At 36.9% G+C, this 23,869-nt stretch overlaps 2 protein-coding genes across 6 annotated transcripts in view; one reads left to right on the forward strand and one right to left on the reverse strand.

Moving 5' to 3' along the window:
* The window catches only part of comm3, a 167,129-nt gene that overhangs the window by 135,592 nt on the left and 7,668 nt on the right, over positions 1-23,869 (forward strand). The window lies entirely within an intron of this gene.
* LOC137253775 (uncharacterized) lies at positions 552-14,739 on the reverse strand. The gene is made up of 3 exons (XM_067791219.1): positions 12,031-14,739; positions 5,942-9,407; positions 552-5,812 (listed from the first exon to the last, which is right to left on the reverse strand). Exons 1-3 carry the CDS (start codon positions 14,548-14,550, stop codon positions 5,055-5,057), a joined length of 6,744 nt encoding a protein of 2,247 aa, XP_067647320.1. The 5' UTR covers positions 14,551-14,739; the 3' UTR covers positions 552-5,054.

Below are 23,869 nucleotides of genomic sequence, written 5' to 3' on the forward strand. Positions count from 1 at the left end.
ATATAGCGCCTCAACCACCACAACAGGCTGCTGAAGAACGCCCAAAAAAACACACCCCAAACATGCAATAAACAAAATTAACCAACAGCTGTAGGAATGAGGATTATTTGAATTGAGATTTCAGACGGCAGACGGTAGCTGGCAGCGGACATTCAACCGGTTATTGACAAACACGTTTTTTGTTTTCTGCATCAATGGAATTGTTTCCTTCTTTTCCCTTACATGTACATATCTATGTTTGTATGCAAATTTTGTCTTTTAGGCATTACTTGCTATTTTGTTTTTTATATTCCTTTTTTAATAAACTTAATTTCTGTTAATAATCAATATTGTAATCAGTTGCGATTTTACAATTAATATAATTTTTTTAATTTCAAGCAAATGCAAATGAATTCATAAATTGAGCAAATTTCTTTTTTTTGTCTACGATAACTAAAATCTATAAACTAATTATGTAATTATTTGCAAACTGTGTAGTTTAACAAAAGTTTATAATTTCTATAAAGTATAGTTAATAACTTAAAATAAAATAAGAGAAACTTATGAGAATGTTTTTTTTTGTATTTTTTAATTTAATTTTCTTTAAATTAATGAGTATAATTGTATGTATGTAAATGGTATGCATTCATTGTAAGTGTATTTAGTTTTGTTTCGTGTGTGGATTTCTAAATCAAACTTAGTTGACTTTTTGTTTTAGTTTTTTTTTTTCATACTTTTAAAGAACTCAAAATAAATGAGTTTAGTTATACGTTTGGGTCATTCCATGCCAAAAAGTGCACAAAGGTTGAGTATGAGTGCACTTAGTATTTACATGCGCACGCAAAACTTTACTTTTATGATATAAAACATTGCTGCTTAAAGAAATAATTTTTTTTTTTAATTTGCAAAAAAGTTGAAAATTTTAATTTATAAATAGAAATCGAAAAGATGATTTTTTCTTTTAAATCATGTAAAATGAAAATCTTTAAAGCTTTTTTAAGAATTTTTATCTTGAAAAAAAAAAAAAAAAACAAATGAATAATTTGAATAAAAAAAATTTGGAAATTTTTATAAAAATTATTAATTATCAATTATAAACTATGTAGAGAATTATATCTTAGAAAAAAAAATTTTCTTTTAATTTTATCTTGAATGAATTAAGTTTTAAAAAATTTCGGAAATTTTTATATCACATTAAAAAATTATGTCTTCGAAAAAATTTACTTTTTAAATTATACAAGTCAAATTTTTTTTTTTATTTTTTTTTTGTTAAATTAAAACTGATTAACTTCATTAGTGTACAAAAAAATTTAAGTGTATTAGTTTAATTACACTGGATTACAAATTCCAACTTTTTTTCTGCACCAGAGACGCCATTATGAAATTCCTATGTAAAATCACCCCCTGATTCCGAAAATCAAGGTTATTTTTAATTCTATGCTAAGGTTTTTGAGATATTTACGAATTACCGTTTTTCAAAAAAAAAAATTGGGTCCACTTAATCATATATATCTCAAGAACGAATTGAGAAAATCCAAAACGGTTTCAAGCTTTTAAAAGGTAATACAATTTTCTATAAACTGTGTATACAACACTTTTTGCTAGACCCTGCTGATTCAAATATATCGACAATCATTACGGATTTTTTCAATTTTTTTTGTAAAAATATAAAAAAATTGTACTTTGCGAGGAAGGATCTCGAAAACTTTTTATTTTTTTGCAGATTTTTTTCTTTCGCTTAAGCTCTGTTTTCTTACAAACAAAATAAGCTTTTATTCGACTAAATCGATGGGCTAATACAAAAGTTATAAGCATTCAAGTAAATATATCCATTTAATACTTAAGTACCCTACTGGTACATATGTGTTAGTATTCGCTAACTAACTGATATACGAATACTAAACATATGTGCCAGTAGGGTACTTAAGTATTAAATGGATATATTTACTTGAATGCCTATAACTTTTGTATCAGTCCATCGATGTTGTTATTTTGTTTGTAAGAGCTTAGAAAGAAAAAAATCTGCAAAAAAAATTAAACGTTTTCGAGATCCTTCCTCGCAAAGTATGCACAGTTTATTTGATTACCTTTTAAAAGCTTCAAACCGTTTTGGAATTTCTCCTTTCGTTCTTGAGATATATATGATTAAGTGAACCGATTTTTTTTTTTTCAAAAACGGTAATTCGTAAATAACAAAAACGTTACCATAGAATTTAAAATAACCTTGGTTTTCGGAATCAGGGGGGAATTTTACATACGAATTTCATAATGGCGTCTCTGGTCCATTTTGGCTGTAAACCAGTGTTATTAATTAAAAAAATTTAGATTTGGAATTGTTGAAAATTTCCAGTTTTACGAAAAAAATACAAATTTTTTTGCTATCAATAAAATCTAACAAAAGAACTTGTCCCTAAAGCAAAAAAAATATTTATTTTTAAAAAGAAAATATGGTAAAAAGTGTACATTTGGGAAAGAATTATAGTTTTGAAAAAAGTTATTGGAATAAAAAAAACTAAACAGAAATAAAAAGAAACAAATCAAAAATTTTGAAAAAACGTTTTTCGTTTTAATTTTAAACTGAAAATAATTATTCAGTTTCAAAAATCCAAAAAAAATATGTTTTTATGGAAAGTTTTAAAATTTCGTGTTTTTTTTTTTAATACATATAACTTTCGAATACAAAAGTATTTCTAATCAAAGCTATAGGCAAGCGAATTTGTTCCCAAGTACGAAATATGAAAAAAGTGCGTTTGAACATGAATTAATTTTTGAAAAAACGTTTAATTAAAACCAAAATTTTTTTTATTTTTTTATTTTAATTTGGCTGAAATTTCAAAAGATTTTTTTATTACATATTTTCGAATAAAAAAACATTAAAAAAAAAACAAAAAAATAAATGTAAGGCCCGATAACCTCCCAAGAGATCTAAGGCCGAGCTTCTCTTCCAATTTGTGTCGTGCTCCTCTTGATTTTCCCTACAAATTGGTCGGACGGGATCTACATGTTTTATGCCGACTCCGAACGGCATCTGCAGGGCAGATGAGTTTTCACTGAGAGCTTTTCATGGCAGAAATACACCCGGAGCGCTTGCCAAACACTGCCGAGGGGCGACCCCGCTTAGGAAAATTTTCTTCTAATTGAAAAACCTTATTTCTAAAATTTTGATGTTGCTTTCCCCCGGGTGTGAACCCAGGGCATAAGGTGTGGTAGGCGGAGCACGCTACCATCACACCACGGTGGCCGCCATAAAAAAAAATAAAAATACGACAAAAGCTTACAAAAAGTATGCAAATTTATATATCGATTGCTGAGTGGAATAACACCATAGCACGGCTGCCTTTTCGAAAATGCCTTATCTCAGAATATTTTGCACAAACGTCCTTTCTCAGGATTTGTTTCTCAGAAGACTTTTCAGAAACGGGCTATCACACGTTTTTAGGGCGTTCTTGAATATATCTCTAAAGTAGGGCGTTTCACCAAAATAAACCTCTTACACAGATGTTTATTATAAACAGATAAATATAATGCACGTTTTCTGACCACAATTCAGCCATTTACACAAAAGTTGTTTTCAATCATGCATCGATTTGACATGTAATGACCCATATGTGAATAAATTTAAGATTAAATTGCAATTGTTACATATGCGTGTATGTACATATATATGTATTTCGTTCATGGAATTCAGTTGGCATTGAGATTAGTTATTAATAATTTGCATATAAATGATGTATGTAATTATATTAGCAGCAAAAAAAAACGTTGTTTAATTAATTATTAAAAATGTATGTGTAGGAAAATTAGTGGTTAATAATTAGCAAAACAAATTGTTCCTACATACTAAGCATGACCAACATGGTCTAAAATGGAACAATTCGTCTAAAAACTATGACTTCTCTGCAGCATATTAAAATGCTATTATAATAACAATTAGTATCGAGACAACAGTAATTCTACCATTTAATAATAGCGAATATTAAACGTTTTTTCTTGTTTTTTCGGTATTTGTATAAGAATATCGACATAGTATCTCTAGAAGCGCATAATCTTCTTACAAATATGTAGTATATAAAAAGTGTTTTCTTTCTTTTTTTAACAGTGTATAGGCGAGGTCTTTTAAATGATTTTCGTTTTTTTTTTGTGTTAACTGACGGTATTAGATTTTCATAAAATTTTCATAAGATTAATTACTCTCAATTTTTTCTTTTAGAGAAAACAATGGATTTTTACAATAAATAATAAGCTTGATATGATACTTACTTCGTTTAGTACATTCTATAAAAATTGCTTTGAGAATTATATAATTGTTTTTATATATCTAATGTTGACTTAAAGTTATTACCACGCGTGAAACTTTCGCGCTTTATCTCTTTCTTTCACCACCTGTCTTAAAAGTACACTTAATTTAATATACTAAGGCTTAGAAAGGTATAGAAACAGCAAAATATCTGGCTTGGTTTGTAGGATTTTCGCTGGCAATAGAAGGCTGGGCTTGGCCAAAACCTTCTCATATTAATTTAAAGGTCAAAATTAGCGCGTAACTCAAAAAAGCGGAAATAATCTCGTCTTTTCTTGCAAATCTAAAATTTTCGCAGTTTCTTCTCAGGTTGAAAGTTTCTCGGAAAAAGTATTGCCTTTCAAATCAGCATCAAATTCCAGTCACAAATCGCGCAACTAATAAAAATATTAGTTTTTTTTTTTTGAAGATTTTCTGTTTTCAAGCTCAAATTCAATGATTAATTTTGTTTTTTGATTTTTCGTTAGGGTTGAAAATTTCCGTTATCCGGAGAAAATTTAAACAATTCCTACACCTAGTATATTATCCAATATTTTGGAAAATTATTTCGTTGCTAAATATTTTGCTCTATCTATATCTTCCCAACACAATATGTGACCCGGTCTATGAAAAGATGGCTTATGACTCAAAAAAACAGCTGTTAACAGCTGTTTCTCGCAATTTCTTTTTTGAGTCATAACCACCTTTTCATAGACCGGGTCCCATATAAAGATATATGTTTTGTAAAAAAATATATATTTTTCTTCATTTTCTTACCATTTAAAATGTGTGCAAGTCTTTAAATTTCTGTTTTTTGTCCCAAAACATTGAAATAGCTCGTTATTTTGCGTTCATTCTTTACATTTTTCGCATTGAGCGGTGGCGCAGCAAGCACACCACCCACAATAGTTGTAGCATTTTCTTTCTCTGGCATTGGTTCAACCACCATAGGAGACAAATCCTTTTGCACTTGCATTGACACAGTAACAGATACTTGTTGCATTGGCAATGTTGCGTTGGGTGCGTGTTGTGAATGTGATTGTTGAGGTTGTAGTTGTTGTTGAGTTTGCTGTTGTTGTTGTTGTGGTAGTAATTTTTGTTGTTGTGGTAATAATTGTTGCAATTGCTGCTTTTGTGTTCGTTCTGTTTGCTCCGCTGAAATTTTGGCTTTCTTTAATGCTGGCGATGATCTTGGTGTCGATTTTCTACGTTTTTGTGTTTTAATAGTAACTTCCGCTGCAATGGGTTTCTCCTTCTTTATTGAGGTGGGTAAAACATTTGGCTTTGGTGCTTCCACATCATCTGGTATAATTAATTCTACCATTTCATCAATTGTTAGCGATTGCTTTGAATTTCCATCGACTGTAGCCGTTACTGCTGACGCTGATGTTTTTGTCTGCATTTTACGCTCACGCACTGCACGATCACGTTCCGCCCTCTTACGTTCATCTTTATTCTCGCCTGCAAAGTCGACATGATCACGTTGTAAGTGAGTACGTACATGAGCACGCGATGAATAGCTGCGGTCGCAAATTTCACATTTATATGGTCGTTCGCCTAGTGAAGAAGAAAACAAAGGTGAAAGGAGTACAATTGAATTAATATGTTTTGTACAATGTTACCAACTATCAATTACATTAGAGCACATCCTTTTCTTTTAGGCAATTCACAAAGAAAAAAACTCACCTGTATGCGTTCTATGATGCACCTTACGATCAATATTTCGCATAAAATGTTTATCGCAATAATCACATTTATAATTTTTTTCTCCCACATGCGTACGACGATGCACAAGCAAATTTTGATTGGCACGAAATGTTTTCTGACAAATTTCACACGCGAACGGTTTTTCACCTGTATGTACACGTACATGTATTTTCAAATCTGAGCTGCGTACAAATTTTTTACCACATTCGTCGCAATTGTAACGCTTATCATTGGTATGATGACGCCTATGCAATCGTAGATCCTGTTTCGTTGCAACTGGTATACCACAAACCTCACAATTAAATGCTTTCACTTCTAAATGACGCATTTTATGCTCATTTAGGCGTCTTTTGATACGAAACGCTTTGCCGCAATGTTCGCATTCAAATGGTTTCTCGCCAGTATGTAAACGTGTATGTTCAGCCAATCGTGGTGATTTACTAAACGATCTTGGGCAGAGAGTGCAGGCGTAACGTAACTTGTTCGTCTCCGAGTAGGATACAGTAACCAATGGCATTAACAAACGATCGTCAGTTCCTTCCGCCGCTGTACTAGTCTTAATAGTGTTGGAATTTTTGGGTTTACGTTGGCGTTTAGGCTTTGCACCACCAACAGCAGAGGTAGCAGGTACAGCAGTTGGAGCCGCTGAAGGAGTTACAACTGGAGCAGCAGCAGGCGCCATAGTTGGAACAGCGGAGGCAGGTGTAACCGCAGTGGGGTTTGATATCGTTTGATCATTTTCTGGTGCTGCGTAAATTGGTGGACATAAAAATATTTCAGTTGATGCTGGTAGTGAAGCTGCTGTGGTGGCTAATATTGACATTTTATCTGGATTGATATCGTTTGTGATTGGTACCGTTGTAGAATGCATTGTTGTTGTGGCGTTTTCGTTTGGCTGTGTGAAATGTTCCATCTCAGCGCTTTGAATTTTACTTTTACGTTTCCTTTTAGGCGCCGTTCCAGTTTTTGTGTTTGTTTTTTGTTGTTGTTTTTTATCTGCCCCCTTTGTCGCTTTTGCTTCAGTTGGCTTTTCGATATCAGCAGCTGGGCTTACATTATTTTCAGCTTGAACTTCAGTTATCACATAAGTGACACTATTATTAGTACTATCAATGTTTTCAGCTTGAATTATAACGGTTGTTGTTGTAACTGTTTCGAAAACCTGCACCGATTCGGAGAGTTCAATATTTGGCGCTGCTTCTACTAAAGTCTGCTTATAAATATCAGCGGGAGGCAAGGGTGAGAGTTCAGCACCTATATCCAACTGACAGTTACTTTCAGGTTTAGCTGTTGTTGTTGTAACTGTTTCGAAAACTCGCACCGATTCGGAGAGTGCAATATTTGGCGCTGCTTCTACTAAAGTCTGCTTATAAAAATCAGCGGGAGGCAAAGGTGAGGGATCAACACCTATATCCAACTGACAGCTACTTTCAGGTTTAGCTTTTGGTGGTTCAACCGCCACTAATGTTACGCTATTACTGTCGGATATTGCATTTTCGGGTTTCGATACTGCTTCTGATGGATCTACGGCTACTTCTGGTAGGTTACTAGTTTGGGCTTTTCCATTTAGTCGTTCGGCAGCTACTAGGGTAACATTTCGACCAGCTTCGACTTTAGCTATTGAAGGATCGCTAACTAATACTGTTGGGTTGCTACTTTCTGGATTAGCGTCTGAAGGTTCAACGGATATTACTAGTATATTACTACTTTGGGCCTTGTTTTTTGGTGCTTCCAATGTTACTACTTTTACTGCTTGTTGTTTTACTGCTACAGCATTCGCTTTTGGGGGCTTAGAAGTTACCATTGTACTTTCTAGTTTATTATTTGATGATTCTACCGCTTCTACGGTTCTGTTACAACTTTCGGCTGTTGTACTTTCTAGTTTATTATTTGATGATTCTACCGCTTCTACGGTTCTGTTACAACTTTCGGCTGTTGTTGTTGCTGTAGCTTTTTCACATTCAAGAGCTACTACTCCTAGCCTACCATTTTCTAATTTAGATATTGGTGGTTCGAGGTGTACATTGGGCGACTCACTTGTTTCGACATTCGCTTCTTGTTGCTTTACGGTTGCGGTACTAGATTCAGCTTTTGTTCTTGGGGGCTTGGCTGTTACTAACGTTGAGGTAGTACCGTCAGCTTTATCCTTTGAGGATTCAACGGTTACTGCATTTGGGTTAGTTCTATCGTCAACAGCTTTTGGGGGTTCAGCAGCTATTACTACAGGGATGACAATTTCCTCTTTAGCTATTTCCGTTTTATCTACTTCTACTGTTAGGCTGCAAATATCAGATTTAGCTTTTGGTAATTCTACAGCTACTTCTTTGACTCTGTTGTTTTCGGCTTCAGTTTCTGTTTGCTTTCCGTTTATGGTGCTAGTTACAGCTTTAGATCTTGGAGGCTCAGCAGCTACTACTATTGGGCTTTTATCTTTTGATGGTTCAAATGCTACAGCAGTTATGTTATTAATTTCGACTTTAAATTCTGCTGTTTCTACTGCGGCTACGGTTAGACTGCCAGTTTCCGCATTAGGTGTCGTTGATTCCACTGCCCTTACTGTTATGCTGCTACATTCCGCCTTTGGGGGCTCATCAGCTACTTTTGTTATACTATTATTTTCGGCTTTGGCCGTTTGTAGTTCGTTTAACACCATTGTCAGACCATCAGTTTGGGTTTTAAGTGTTTGTTGCTCCTCCATTTGGTTGACGATTCCGGCCTTGGCGCTTGAGATCTTATCAGCTCCTGGTGCTTGATTTATAATTTTGACTTCAGATTTTGGGGGTTCAACTGAGCTGCTACTTTCAGGTTTAGCTTTTGGGTGTTCAGTAGGTACTACTTTTAAGCTACAACTCTTTCCCCTAGCTTTCGGTGGCTGGACGGCTATTAGTGAGAGATCACTTGTTTCTGTTTTAACTGTATGTTGATTTATTGTTACATTTTTAGTTCCACCTTTAACTCTTGTGGGCTCAGCAGCTACTGCGGTAGGATTGATAGTTTCCTCTTTAGATTTTGGATGTTCAACTGCTATTACTATTGGACTACTTATTTCGGAATTAGTACTTATTGGTTTGACATCTACCACTGTATGATTACTAGGCTCTGCTCCAGCTTTATGGCTAGATTCGATTTTTGATTGTGCAGGTTTAACAGCTACTACTCTAGGTTGTGGATCTGGTATTGGACATTCTGCTTCAATTTTTAGGGGAGCTGATTGCATTGTTAAGCTGCTAGTTTTATTTTCCGCTTTTGGTTGTCTTAACGTGAGGTTGTTTGTTGCGGTTTCAGTGGCTCTGGATGCAGCTGTAACCAATTTTATGATGGTACTTTCGACTCTAGTTTTAGTTGCTTTAGTAGGAGGTGGGGCGCTACTTTCAATTTTTGGTAAAACGGTTGTGGCTTTCATTGCTGTTGCTCTACGCTTTGGTGGTGAACGCCTAGAAAACACCTGAAATAAAAATTAATAATTAATTTAATTTATTGAAGCTATAATTGCACTTTTTCGGGATCATCCCGAGACTACCTCCACATAATTTCGGTATCGTTTCGTGACTCATATCAAGACAATTTTGTAATTATTATACCTTTCATGAACATGAAATGGTATATTAACTTTGGTCCGATGTTTGTAACGTTGAGAAATATAGACGATAGACTCACCATTAAGTATACCGAATTGATCAAGGCGCGAACTGAGTTGATATAGCCATGTCCGTCTGTCCGTCCGTCCGTCTGTCTGTTTGAACGCAAACTAGTCCCTCAAATTTTGAGATATCTCAATTAAATTTGGCACAAGGATGTATTTTTGTATTATATTAGACATTTGTCGGATCCGGTAGGATCCGACCACTATAACATATATCTCCCATACAACCGATCATTCAAATAAGACGATTTTGGTCATTTGTGTCGCAGTTTAGAAAGTATAAACGTGAAACTCGGTGATATTTATTCTAATATATCATAGAAGATATCCTGAAAAAATCACTTTGATCGGAACTATATATAGTTATATCCCATACAACCGATCGTTCAGATAGAAAGATTTTTGGCCATTTCTCCCTTAATTTAGAAAGTATAAACGTGAAACTCTGTGATATATATTTTAATATATCATAGATTTTCTGAAAAAATCACTATGATCGGAGCTATATGTATATAGTATATACCTATCCCTTACAACCGATCGTTCAGATAGAAAGATTTTTGGCCATTAGTTTCCAATATAAAAAAGTGAAACTTGGTGATATATATTCCAATATATCATAGAAGATTTATTGCAAAAATCATTTCGATCGGAGCTATATATAATATATATCCCATACAACCGATCGTTCAGATAAGGGGGTTTTTTGCAATTTTTTATTTTATATTAATTTAAAAATCGTTTAGGTATGTACAGCTGTCCCTATATATTTCTTATCTTATACATCCGATTTTTTGGAGATTACGAACGGGATAAGATTATTGTTCAGCCCCATTCATGAAAGGTATGAAGTCTTCGGCACAGCCGAAGACAGCCCCGTCCTTACTTGTTTTGAAGTAATTTCGGAACTATTATCGAATCATTTCGAAAATATTTTCGTAACCACTACGGGACCATTTCTATATAATTTCGGACGAAATATTTCTGCATTGTTTGCGGGACCATTTCAAGACTACCAGAGTTCTCCCAATGGTTGAAATTCAACCACTACACACGGGTCTGGACTTTTGCTTGCCTTTCAATATTCCTTTCTTTCCTTATCTTTTCTTCCATTCCTCACCCCCCCCCCCCCCCCCTCTTCTCTCCTTCCTAACCATTGCTTTTCTTTCCGTCCCTTTCCTTTCCGTTCCTTTTCTTTCATTTCCTTCTCTTTACTTTATTTTATTCTCTTCCGTTACGATTTTTGTATTTTATTTAATTAACTCACAAAGTAGTAAACAAGAACAAAAATCTACTCCAACTTAGATATTATCTTTTCTTTCGTAAGCACTTTGAATCCAACGAAGAAAATTACACATTTACCCATATTTGCTGACACTCGCTCTACACTTCCAACAAAACAACTACATACACACTCTTTGTACATTTGCTAGCGAGATCAAAGCTGCGTTCGGTTGGTTTTCTCAAGACAACAATTTTCGAATTCCCAATTTATATATAGATATCGGCGATATTCGCTAAAATCCCCCAGCGGGTTAGGGGTTTAGAATAGACCGGCGGTAGGTATGCCTGTCGTAAGAGGCGAATTAAATACCAAATAGATTCAAGGGGTTGTGTAGCGCAACCATTTCAAGGTGTGGCCAGCGCAAAATATAGCTTCTCTAACCCAATTGTTAACCTCCCCTATCCATGGAGAAACATGTTTTATTAACAGCCGGGGCTCTGGCGACCCCGAACTCCTGATGGATCTAGGTGGTGGGAGGGCGATATGGCTCAGAAGGTCGCATGTGGTCATACCAAATCGTTCCCGAGATGGTCGGGCTAGTACCTTTATGGTAATGTTGGTTTTATAAATAGGTCATACATAGAATGTGATAAAAGTTAGATTTTACACGAAGGCAGTGTTTGGCAAGCACTCGAGTGTATTTCTGCCATGAAAAGCTCTCAGTGAAAACTCATCTGCCTTGCAGATGCCGTTCGGAGTCTGCATAAAACAATTAGGTCCCGTCCCGCCAATTTGTATGAAAAATTAAAAAAAAGGAACACGGTACAAATTGGAAGAGAAGCTCGGCGTAAGATCTCTTCGGAGGTTATTGCGCCTTACATTTATTTTTTTTTTAATCGTAATCGACAATCGTAGTTATAGGCAGAAAACTGTAGCCTTAAACTACGCAACTCCATGTACATTTTTAATTTAATTTCGAATCATTTGCAGCAAGAATAAGTTTTAAATTTTTTTTGTCAAAACTAAAAAGTTTAAAGAAAAAAGAACGTGTATAAAAATAAAATTTTGGCTTAATCAAATCCAGAAAGAAATCCAAAAACAAATATACATATACGTATATACAAATCTCAAGGTGTATTACACCATAAAATTATGCAAATAAATGTCTAATATTGGAAAGGTCAAGTTTTGTTTACTTACAGGCCGGCGTTTTCTTTTTCGTTTTGCTGCTAGTTTTTGTTCGGCCCATTCCTCTCCTTCGTCTTCATCCTCCCACATTTCCTCTTCGTCGTCCTCTTCCAGTTTTTCCTCAGCCCAATTATCAACGTCTACACGTGCTTCTGTTGCCGGTTCTTCGATGGCATCCACCTGTTGTTGTGCCTGCAACTGCGCATGCTCCTCATTTGAAGCAGCTGCTCTTGTTATTACGCTAATCTGTTGCTTAACATTTGTCTTTTGTTTTTGTTCTACATTTTTATTGTTGTTACATAGGGTTTTATTCACAGTCATACGCGGTTCAGTTCCGTTACTTAGTTCAACACCCCCTTTTTCTTCAATATCGGCTTTAGCCATGATATTAGTTTTATTCTGGTTCCCTTCTGGACTTTTGCGTGATATTTTTGTGGTAATATCATAGATTTTACAATCTTTTGTTGTTTGTGTTTCCTCAACCATCTTTAGCTTCTTCTTAGACCACAACTTTGCCTCAATTTCCGAATTGTCTCCAATTTTGGGTTGTTCCAGTTTCTTTTCTTCAATCACACTCCCACTTTTCACAAGATTTTCTTCAATTCCCACACACTGCTTAGCTCCCATCAATACTCTATCTGTCAGCTTCTCCGCTAGCATATTTTTCTCAACCAATACATGCTCTTTATTCTTCATCTCCTCCACCACAACCCCCTCCTGAGCCAAATCCATCGAAACCTTTATACTATCATCAGCTCTTATCTGCGACTTAGCTACCACCCTCTTCTCAGTTGCCACACTCTCCTCAGCAACAACACGCTCTTCACCAACCACCTTCTCAACACCTTCAACCCCACTTGTTGCCTTATTGCTCATAGCTGCCTCATCCACTGACTTCTCTTCATCCGGTGGTGGTGTGTCTGGTATTTGTACAGCTATTGTGTTTGCCAAAATATCATTATTATTATCCAAATTCTGCGACATTGGTACCACAACCATCACAGGCGAATCAGTCATAGCTTCTACGCTAGCTTTACGTTGTTTTTCGTTTTCTATAGCTACAGCGCTCTTTTTGGTGAACTGCTGTTCAATATCATCATATACCTCTTGCTTAATTTCAAGCTTGGGCAATACATTGATTTCCTTAATTGGGCCACTAAATAATTTATGTTGTTGACGTAAATGTTTTTGGAATAAATCCAATGTAGCATATTTACATTCACAATAACCACATATGAGGAAGATCTTTTTTTCATTCAAAATAAAAATGTTACCACAAGAGTCAAGTGTTGCATCTGTCGGTATTGGTGACATTGAATGCGCGCTTGAACTATCATCCGTGTACGAATCATACTCTGGAGAGGGCACTTCAACTTTTACTTTCACTTTCAGCAGTTCTTTGCTGTTATCCTGCGCTTGCGCCATGCAGCCAATTGCGTTGGAGGCCTGTTGCTTTTCAGCTTGATTGCGTATATTTTTACGAGACGCAGTTTGTTGCGCTACTACGACATTATCCTCTTCCTCTTTGAATAGCTTATGTGCATCGTGTAAATGTTTGGCAAAATTGGACATATCAACATAACGCAAGTCGCAAAAACTACATGTGAATATAAGCTTTTGTTGTTCTTCGTAGACATATATATTGCCACAAGATTCAGTGTGACAAGAGGGTGTGACTATTGATGAGGCAACAGAGCATGTGGAAGAGGCACGTGTGCGGCATGGACGTACATTAGCAGTCCCCGCAATTGCTGCTGCTGCTGCCTTTGCAATTGCATTATCCTCTTCTTGTTCTACCACCTTCTCCAGCTGCTCAACATTTTTACCCTTGTCCTTTGTTGTTTGCTTGCTCGACGCAACATTACGCTGTGTCTTCTTTGCATTTTGCTGTTGTTTGTTTTGTGTTGACTTTGCGGGCGCTCCTGCACAGCGTGTCTGCCTTCGCGTAACTATGCTTGAGTCTTTTGAAGAGCAGGAAGCTATCGAAGTTTTACTACTTACGCTAGCACAACTTGATACGCTAGATTCACGTAGTTTTTTTGTTGATGCTGCCGTTGGTTCTATATTTATTGGTGATTGTTGTGTATCGCTGCCGTCACCTCCAATGCTGTCACTGTCTTTGCTATGTTTTTTCTTTTTATTTGTTGTTAGTATTGTATGTAATTGCAACGTTTTACCAAGTAATTCATGAAAACGTATACGCTGTGCTTCCAGCTCTGCTTCTTCATCGCTACTTATAGGTAGCATTGTACTTTCATCATCATCCAGGAGATCCGTTTCCGAATCATCATCATCGGAGTCGTCGTCTTCATCTTCATCATCGTCGTCTTCTTCATCCTCATCCTTGTCAATGTCATCCTTCCCCTCTGTGCTTATATTCTTACCAACATTAGTTTTAACATTTTTATTGCTTTTCTGTTTGCTGCCATTGTTTTCAGCAGCTGCTACGTCTCCGTCGTTGTCGCCGCCCAAACCTTCGTTATCCGGCGCTTCCAGTTTTATGGGAACATGCTCTAGCATTGTATTGATCATTTTGTTGCTTATTTAACATATACACGTTTATAAATTTTGCACAACACTATTCTTTAACTCTTATATTTTATTTTATTATAATTTTTATATATTTTCTACAACCTTTTATGCTGTAATTTTAATTTATTTAACACTTGTAGCGCTCTAGACGTAATTCTCTTGTCGCACACACAGCAATAAATTCTACTGACGCCGCTTATTTTCCACAAAGCTGTCAACTTTTTGCCTTTTGCTTCGTTTGCTCTTTTGTGTTGTTGCTTCTTCCCCTCATGCTACAATCCACATTTGTTTTTGGCCTGCTCTGGCGCGCAGCTCGTTTGCGCAAACGGCATAACTGTTTTGTATGGCAGTTTACAATTTTGCAAATCTCTGTTTGCTGCCTCTGTATCGTATGTGTGTGAGCGAGATGGTTAGTGTGCGAATAAGTTGTTGATGTTGGCCGTTAAATGAAACTGTGGTTTTTATTTGTGTGGAACACAATTCTGTCAAATGTTGTTGACATTAGGAATGAAAAGATCACAATGGAATGAAATTTTAAAAAGTAGAATGTGCACAAAAAGAAAGGGAAATAAAAGAAAAAAGGAAATTGAATATAAATAGTCTTTATTGTAATCGCACAATTTAAACATATTTGTCTATTATAATATATGCCAACAAGCTTGTGCATGACAATGCTTTGCTTTTGTATAGTGCACACTACTCCTGCTACACACTCAATATATACATAGCAACACACACATGCGTACACATAAACAATTCACAACCGCATACAAATATTTGGTTACTCATACTCCTCCATTTTAAACAAATTTTTTATTCTACTTTCATTGCGCTCCCTTCTTTTCTTAAGTCAGTTTTTTTTTTTTAATTCTACTTGGTATTGCTTCAACAAGCATTGAGGATAGATACCAAAAGCAAACCGGTTCATAGTACGTTGTTAAATTGTAATCAGCGTACGTGTATATGCCTGCATATCGCCCATGCATACATACACTTCTACTTCCATTCGTGTGTTTGTGCGAGTATACGAGTTTTTATTCATATACTGGACACCATGAGGTATACGCTATTCATACACCGCAGTCATTCTGCATTTGTATACATGTACAGTTGTATGTGCATCATTTCGTAGGATTATTCCTCACTCCGTTTTTGTTGCCTTTCTTATTGCATCATAAACCATTGAAACATGAATGTTTATGACACGAAGTTAACATTATGATATGTTGATATGTGACTGTTATTGCTATAGTCCTACTTATCATATTCTTGCTTGTACTGAATTTGTTTGCGTTTATCGTATACTATGGATGCAGGTATGCAATATATTGCGTATACGCCTAGTAATACATTTGGTTTGATATGTATTTCTACGAAATTATTTATTAAATTCAAATAGCGACTTTTAGAAAATTTTAGTTTTATTAGATAGAATGTATACAATACTGTGCATGTTATTGTATGATATTAGCATACATTAGGGTGGTTCAAAATAATGGGTAAAAAAAATATTTTTCATCTAACGTACCCACTCTAGCTTATGTGTCTTAAAGGGCCAATTAAAGGTGACTTATCCATAACCAGATAAAACAGCTGATTGAACCAACCAATGTAATCGATTAATGGTGCCATACCATAACGCTAAATCCATAACCATATCATAGCCAACCAATTGGTTTTTGGTTTTCCGCCATATCCATAACCTAAATACACATATTTGAGTTGGTGATTTTATTCATTGTTTTGGATACGTTTTGACTAAGAGGCTTATTGTTTGTGGAATATGTTTGTAATTTTTTGCGTTTTCCTCATTTTTATGAAAATATCAGCTGTTTAAGGTTATGGCACCATTAATCAATCACAATGGAGATTGTTATGGATATGGGTATGGTTACGACTATGGCGTTAGGGTTAAGGACGTTTAACTGGCCCTTAAGCAACCGTCCATTTAGACATAGGGTGACCAAATACGAAAATTGTGTCTTAAAATTAGTCGCATTGAGTAAGCAAGTGAAGATATAATTCATATAATGCGGTTATTCACATGCGTAGCATTGGGTAGGAGCGTTCAAGTACACTCTAGTCTAGATTAATTTGTATTGGTTGGACAATGTGTATTTATGGCCATGTTAACAAAATATTTTGAAGACCACTTGAAAACACGTTTCACCGGCGTGTATTTGAAAATTGGATGTTTATTATATTGTCTGCATGTGCGGGGTAGGTGCAGATCAATATTAGCCGTGTTTTTTAACACGCGTATATCCGTTTACTCTTAAACTTTATATTGACTGCTAAGCGACAAACTATAAATACACCTCTGAAATTGCTGCGCATAAATTTTGTCCTACTAAATTTCAATACGCATTATACTCAGATGTAACTGAAATATGTATCTTTGTTTCACCCTCTACACTAATTCTATGTATTCTATGTGTGTCCACAATTCATCGCAACTGATTCAGCTATATGTTATACCCTATGGCCATCAGAGCGTTGCGTCTCCGCTTTTCGGTACACCCTGTTGCTGTAGATAGTTGTTTAACCACAGCCGCTAGATGGGTCTCCTAAGCATTATCTAAGCGAAGATATGCGTTTTTTTACACACGCAAACGAAACGTATACGCGCGTGTTAAAAAACACGGCTATTATCATGATCTTCTAAACCTTTTGTGGCATGGGATCAAATAGATATACATACATTAGGGTTGGTTAAATTTATTATTGAAAAGGCACATCCAGTTTCTGAATCTATGGGTCCCAATCCGAATAGCGGCTCTCACAAATAAAATACATGAAAATAAATGTCAAATTTGGATTCGGATTGGGATATAAAATTTTGTAACACAATTAGGGAGGCTCGAAATTCATTTCAGACCTATGGTCCCATGGAAAATATTACTCAGTAAGACCCATAGATTCAGAAACTGGATGTGCACCTGAAGTTTTTTCCCCATACAATTTCACCCGCCCTAATATACATACATACATATATTATATGTACGTTAGGGCGGGTCGAATTGTATGGGGAAAAATGGGGGAAAAAACTTCAGGTGCACACCCAGTTTATAAATCTATGGGTAATACTGAGTAATATTGTCCATGGGACCTTGAAATGAATTTCAAGCCTCGCTAATTTTGTTACAAAGTTTTATATCCCAATCCCAATCCGAATTTGAAATTTATTTTCATGTATTTTATTTGTGAGAGTCGCTATTCGGATGGGGATAGCGGCTCTCACAAATAAAATACATGAAAATAAATGTCAAATTTGGATTCGGATTGGGATATAAAATTTTGTAACACAATTAGGGAGGCTCGAAATTCATTTCAGACCTATGGTCCCATGGACAATATTACTCAGTATGCTCCATAGATTCAGAAACTGGATGTGCCTTTTCAACAATAAATTTGACCCACCCTATTCCATTTGACCTTATGACTGTCTCGAGAAAAGGACCATAATTATATACATTAATATAAAATCAGTACAAAGCAAAAACTTCCGCAGGAGGAAGAAGGAATTCTCACCGGCCTAGCTTTCAATCCGATATTCCACAGAATTAGAAAAAAAATAGCACCACCGATGAAATTTTCGAATAAAAAGTACCGCGGTTTTTTACTCTAAACATTTTCCAAACTGTTAGGTGAATAAGTTCTCCTTATCCCAGAGAGGGTCTCCTTGGGCCAGTTGTTTCTCTACTTTTGCTAGAATAGGATTAGAATATAGTAAAAGGCGCCGTATGCGAAAATTTTACATACAAAAATTCTTTTCATTCGACTGAACAAAAAGATAGCAAAAAATAAAACCTAACATTTTTGATACAAAATAGTTGACCTTATGGCACGTAAGATATAAAAAGTTGAATTTATGGTCGTTTCGGAATAGCAGGATGGTCATAGTGTCAATATGGTTGACATTGTGACCATTTGAAATTATTTTTTTTTTGGTCATACGGTTAATTGCCGTTATCGCCGTTGGTCTTATGGCCCTCCTTCCTCGTACGCATGTAGTCTATTCGCCCTTTAATTTGCGGTTAAGGCTTTCCACCAAACTAGAGCGTCATATGGAAAATTGTTCAGAGGACGACCCTAAAAGTCCAATAGAATAAAGTTGTTGGCAGTTTCTTAGTGCAGCCTGGCACTCTATTGTAAGTGTATACAGCCGTTGAGGCCTTTTCCGTCCACTGTTGTATACAGAGCTCCCTTTTAATTGTTCCATTTTTCCAACAAACAAACTGGGCGGGACATAATCTAAATAGTTTTTTTTTTAATATTTGATAATGCTGTGCCCGAGGCTTGGACCCAGGACTTTTGGTGTGGTAGGCGGAGCAGGCCACCACCAAACCACAGTGGCCGTCTAGCTATTTACTTTACCATGGCTTATCTGATTAAATCATTTTGGAGTTCAGTCCGAATACACCTCCGCCCAAAGCAAGTCATGGCTGCTGGGCCAACTTCTCATCGAACCATTGCTTTTCTTACGCCAGAAGCAGCTCGCAACAAGTCACGATACTTCGTCTCTCCAAACTTTCAAATTTTCGAGGTTAGGCTCGTCTACCTTCGCCTCAATTGTGTTGGAATTCCCGCCTTCCAGGTTTCTCGTTCATTTCTCTCGTCCACTATCAAGGGGATCAAGACTTCCTCCGCCTGCTGCTCCCAACTCACTGAAGGTCTCCCCCTTTTTCTGCAACCGTACTGCGGGGTCGATTGAAATATTTTCTTCACCAGATCATCGTCGTCTGTTCGGATAACATAACCTAGCCATCGAAGCCTTTAGGCTTTTTTCTGCTGTACCATCTTCATGTATGCGTAAAGCTCATACAGCTCATCACTATACCTTCTTCGATACTCGCAGTCGGCATCACGAAAAGGGACAATTAATCTTCCGGAGAACTTTTCTCTCGAACACTCCATAAGCTGTTTAACCTTCTCTAGACGCCATCCATGATTCTGAGCCATACATAAGGACAGGCATCATGAGCGACTTGTAGAGTGTGATTATTGTTCGTCGAGAGAGAACTTTACTTTTCAATTGCCTACTCAGTCTAAAGTAGCACTTGCTCTCCATTCGATTTCAAAGCTGGTATTGTTTTCGCTGTAATTGTTGATTTCCAATAAGACGAAGTCGTTTACAGTCCCCCAGTTTCCCCTGCCTATATAATGCAGGGGAAAGGTAATGAATAGACATTCGCAAGATACTGACGGTGCCTTTCAATTCCTATGGTAGCAAGCACAAGTTTGATCAACCAAAGCTTAGGCCATGCGCTTTTTTCAATCAGACAATGAGTCAAACCATTTTCATGAGCCCAAAGGTAAAACCAAGGTCATCAAAACCTTTGACCTAATTCAGCTGGTCACATTAAATACTATTCCTAAAAATTCCTTAGCTTTATGATTCTATCGAAGTAGTCATGCGATTATGTAAACCCTCAATGAAAGAGAGCATGAACTGAGTGGAAAGAGATCTATGTCGGGGTAGGTCAGTAGGCATGACGATATCACTAGTCGACATCGGAACTTACTGACCCTAATATGTAGATCCAGCGTTTTTAAGGGAAATAGGAAATACTGGCTGGATTGAGTTCCTACTGCCTTCGGAACGTGCTGTACGCATACATCAACATACGCCAGCGAATTAAAACGGAGCGGCTACGCTGGTTAGGCCATGTTATGCTAATCAAAGATGAAGCTCGGCCAAAAAAGTATTTTAATCGGAACCCACCTATGGAAGCAGAAGAAAGGCGACCCTCACTACGCTGTAAGGACCAGGCGGAAAAGGATTTAAACTCACTTGGTGAAAACAATTGGCGCTAATTACCCCGGCGACTGGTGCTCGTTGTTGGACAGCCATAACCGTTTAAACGGTTAAGCGCCAATTATGTAAGTGATCCTTGGGTATGAACACAAACTCAAACATACTTTACGACTTATATATATAGCCGCAGTTTACACAACCGGCGTACATTGAAATCAGCTGCCGACAAGAGGACCTAAGGGAATTATTCGGTATCATCAATACAACACGATTTTTAAAGGGAGATGAAAGCAGTTTTAATTTGACTAAAGCTACATCTTTGGGCTCATGGAATTGCTAGATACTTAAATGCATTAAAAATCTTAACCTTAACCTTCACGAGTTCATCCCCCCCCCCCCCCCCGAGTTCATCCCCCCAATCGGTTTCAGAAGCCATAAGTTCACAAATATAACTCCACTCGTGAGTATGTATAAACATATGTACGCAATCCAATTCCAGTTGCTGTTTGGCGTTTATGTATTAATGGGGAGTCTGCTGTGTTGGGCTCTAAGTAAAAGCACGTTTGGGGCTAATTTTCACAGCTTATAAAAATATGTATGTATATCTAAACATGTGTACACGTAAATATACACAAAGAGTTCAGTGCGTGCACTTAACCAAGGTCGTTTGGGTGCTTTGCTTCCATACTTCAATAGATCGTTGCTGGAGAGCTTCTCAAAGTCTCCTAGGAAAGTGGTTTGTTTATAAGCACAAAGGGGGGAAACAGTTCACCTCGCACTCAGCTGGATGTGTGGGAGTCAAGGCCAAGCTAGGCTGCAGTGTCGTAGCTCGGTTTTCACCAAATGCGGAGTACAAGTTTATGTGGCAAAATTGTATGTGGCTCTGTATGGTTTAAAATAAATTTGGGGCGGCTACCAAAGTTAAAGCCTTGTGGGGTATATGTTAAAACAGTAAAGGAAAAATAGGAATCCTTATTAAGTTTAACCTGGAAGGTAAGAACTTTTAACGATGAATTGAATAATTTCAACTGAGAAAACATTCTTCGGAGATATTATGATGGTCAAACGTAAGTGGTAGGGCTGAATATGTTTCCTAGTTCCACATGCAGAATGACAAGTTATCTTTTAACTCAGTATAAACATCTCATGGGGGTTCATTTCCTACAATTTAGACAAACTTTAACATAAACTCGGAGCTAAAAGTTTCTAGAAGGCAATTGAGAAGTACAGTATTCTCTCCATAAACGAAAACCAAGACCTACAAGTCATTTACCGAACCCGTACTGATATATAATTCAGAAGCATGGACGAAACTGGCAAAATAAGTTAAGACGACTCTGGGAGTAATCCAAGAAAGAGTTTTTCAAGAAATAATTGAACATCCACGCGTTGAACACGGCAGAAATTTCGAAGATAAACTGTGTTTGAGAATTTACTTGATGGTTGTCCACTCTTGATGGTTGTCCACTCCTGTGAGGAGATAATTCACTTGAGGGTTATCCTTGAGTTAAAGAAAAAAAACGATGATTTCCAGATAGTGTGGTTCACTACCACTTTCAATGAACAAACTTTATTAATAACTAAAATTAGTGATAAGACAAAATGAGATCTTATTCGATATATCTAGCAATAAAAATCGATAAAATATCAGCACCAATCAGGTGCAGACCCAGTCGGACAGTTGGTGTCACAATCTGCGGACGATCCGTTGACTTCGGTGTGCAATCTGCAAACATAGTTAACAATCTCAAACAAACTGTATGCTATTTATGCAGAAGGAACTCTTGTCGGCACCCGACCAAGACAGCAGAAAAGTAGGGAGGTGGAGTGGAAACCACAGTTAGGTTAGGTTAGGTTAGGTTCGGTGGTAGCTGCCCTGATAAGGAAAGCTCACTTGGACAACTCGAAGGTCCGTTGTGATACCACATACAACAAAAATAACGGTGACGTAGATCTAGCTACTTAGAGAATCGTTGGGTAGCAACGATAAAGTTCCGAATGATACCGATCTCATCCTTGGATAAATCCTCGGGTGATCCAAGTGAGTCGCGACCCAAGTACTTTCGCCTAGTTCTGGCAAAAGCTGGGCAATCAAGCATACAGTTATTTGATTACACCTCATCATCCTCCATACAGCTACAGCAGGATGCAGTTTCCAGTATATTGAAACGTAGCGCATGTATACCCTTCACTCCTTCAGTAGTAGTAGAGTAAATGAACATTTCCGATGTTCAGAGGGGCACTGACCCCACGTGTCCTCTCCTTGCGTACGTTCATATTTCGTACTTCTCTCCACTACTTACTGCTTTCCCATTTTAGTCCCCCAAAAAAAAGAAATGGAAATTGCAAATAAGGCGTTGAAGAGCTAAAAATAATTGTAGCGACCTTGCAGATATTTGCTTCTTTTTTTGGGTATTTTATTTTTAGTGCTGTTTGTTTACTTTATTTACTTAGAATTAGGCGCTTCGCCGAATTTATTTTTGTTGATGAAGTCTCAAAATATTGACACGTTCGGTAAGCTTATCGGCTTATTGTGCGTGTGTGTTTGTTAAGTCTGCTTATGTGCTCTCGAAATTTCTTCCCATTATAGCCAAATTACGCGAATATATTGATTGTACATGACTGCCACATATTCCAATTTATGGGAAAGGGTTTTGTGCTTATCGAAACATTCTAAAGCTTTTAAAGATCCAAACTTGCGTAAGCAAGTTTTGTATGTTGGAATGCCTCCACCGAAGGACTATGCGGACCGAAATATATACTGTAGGGTAGTAGTGGCCGTACAAGTTTTGCGCGGAAACCAAGTTAAGGCATAGTGGCTAATATACAGTTCCTTTTCATGCTGCCGAAGGCGAGTTTGAAATCGACGAAGAGGTGAAGTAATGCTTAGGTTAGGTCAAAACAACTGGGCCGAAAAGTAGCAACCCAGCCGGACACTAGTAAAAAGTACTGTATCAGCTACTGCGTATCGAATCACTCACTCCACAAATTAATGTACATATCACCTCAATTTCAAACTTGGGAACCTTTGCGGTCGTACCTCTCCTGGCCATCTCAAGAGCTATACACTTGCCTTCAATATCCCCATTTCTAGGTACCCATGGAAGGTTTATATAGAAGTGCTGGACCATCTCATTGAGAGATCTACGACATTCAGTAATCGACTTTGTGTTGTCGACACATGAGTGCAAGGCCTTCAGCGCAGCCTGGCTGTCCGAGAAAATGATCTTCCTACAAAGTAAAATGAATCGGTATCGGGCCGAAATTGTGAATTTAAATTGCCGAGTTCAGTCTTTGTGGGGCTCAATCAAATGTGCACTAAAATCAAACGATGGGACTTCCACGTTTTCGATTAGGACCAATTGTTAAACTAGTTCGCTTCTCATTTATGCGAGGCCCAGTTTGTCTGTACACCTCACATATGAGTTCAGGTGCCCATCAGCCCTTAGCTTACTCGGTGAATACAGACCCGAATTACATGAAGCAGATGCTCTTAACTGGTTTACCTTGGTACACTCAGGAGCCTTCCCGCAAAATCATCATCGGCATAGTTCCGGGTAC

The sequence above is a fragment of the Eurosta solidaginis genome, chromosome 5, assembly GCF_040869045.1.
Source record: "Eurosta solidaginis isolate ZX-2024a chromosome 5, ASM4086904v1, whole genome shotgun sequence".
Taxonomy (NCBI): domain Eukaryota; kingdom Metazoa; phylum Arthropoda; class Insecta; order Diptera; family Tephritidae; genus Eurosta; species Eurosta solidaginis.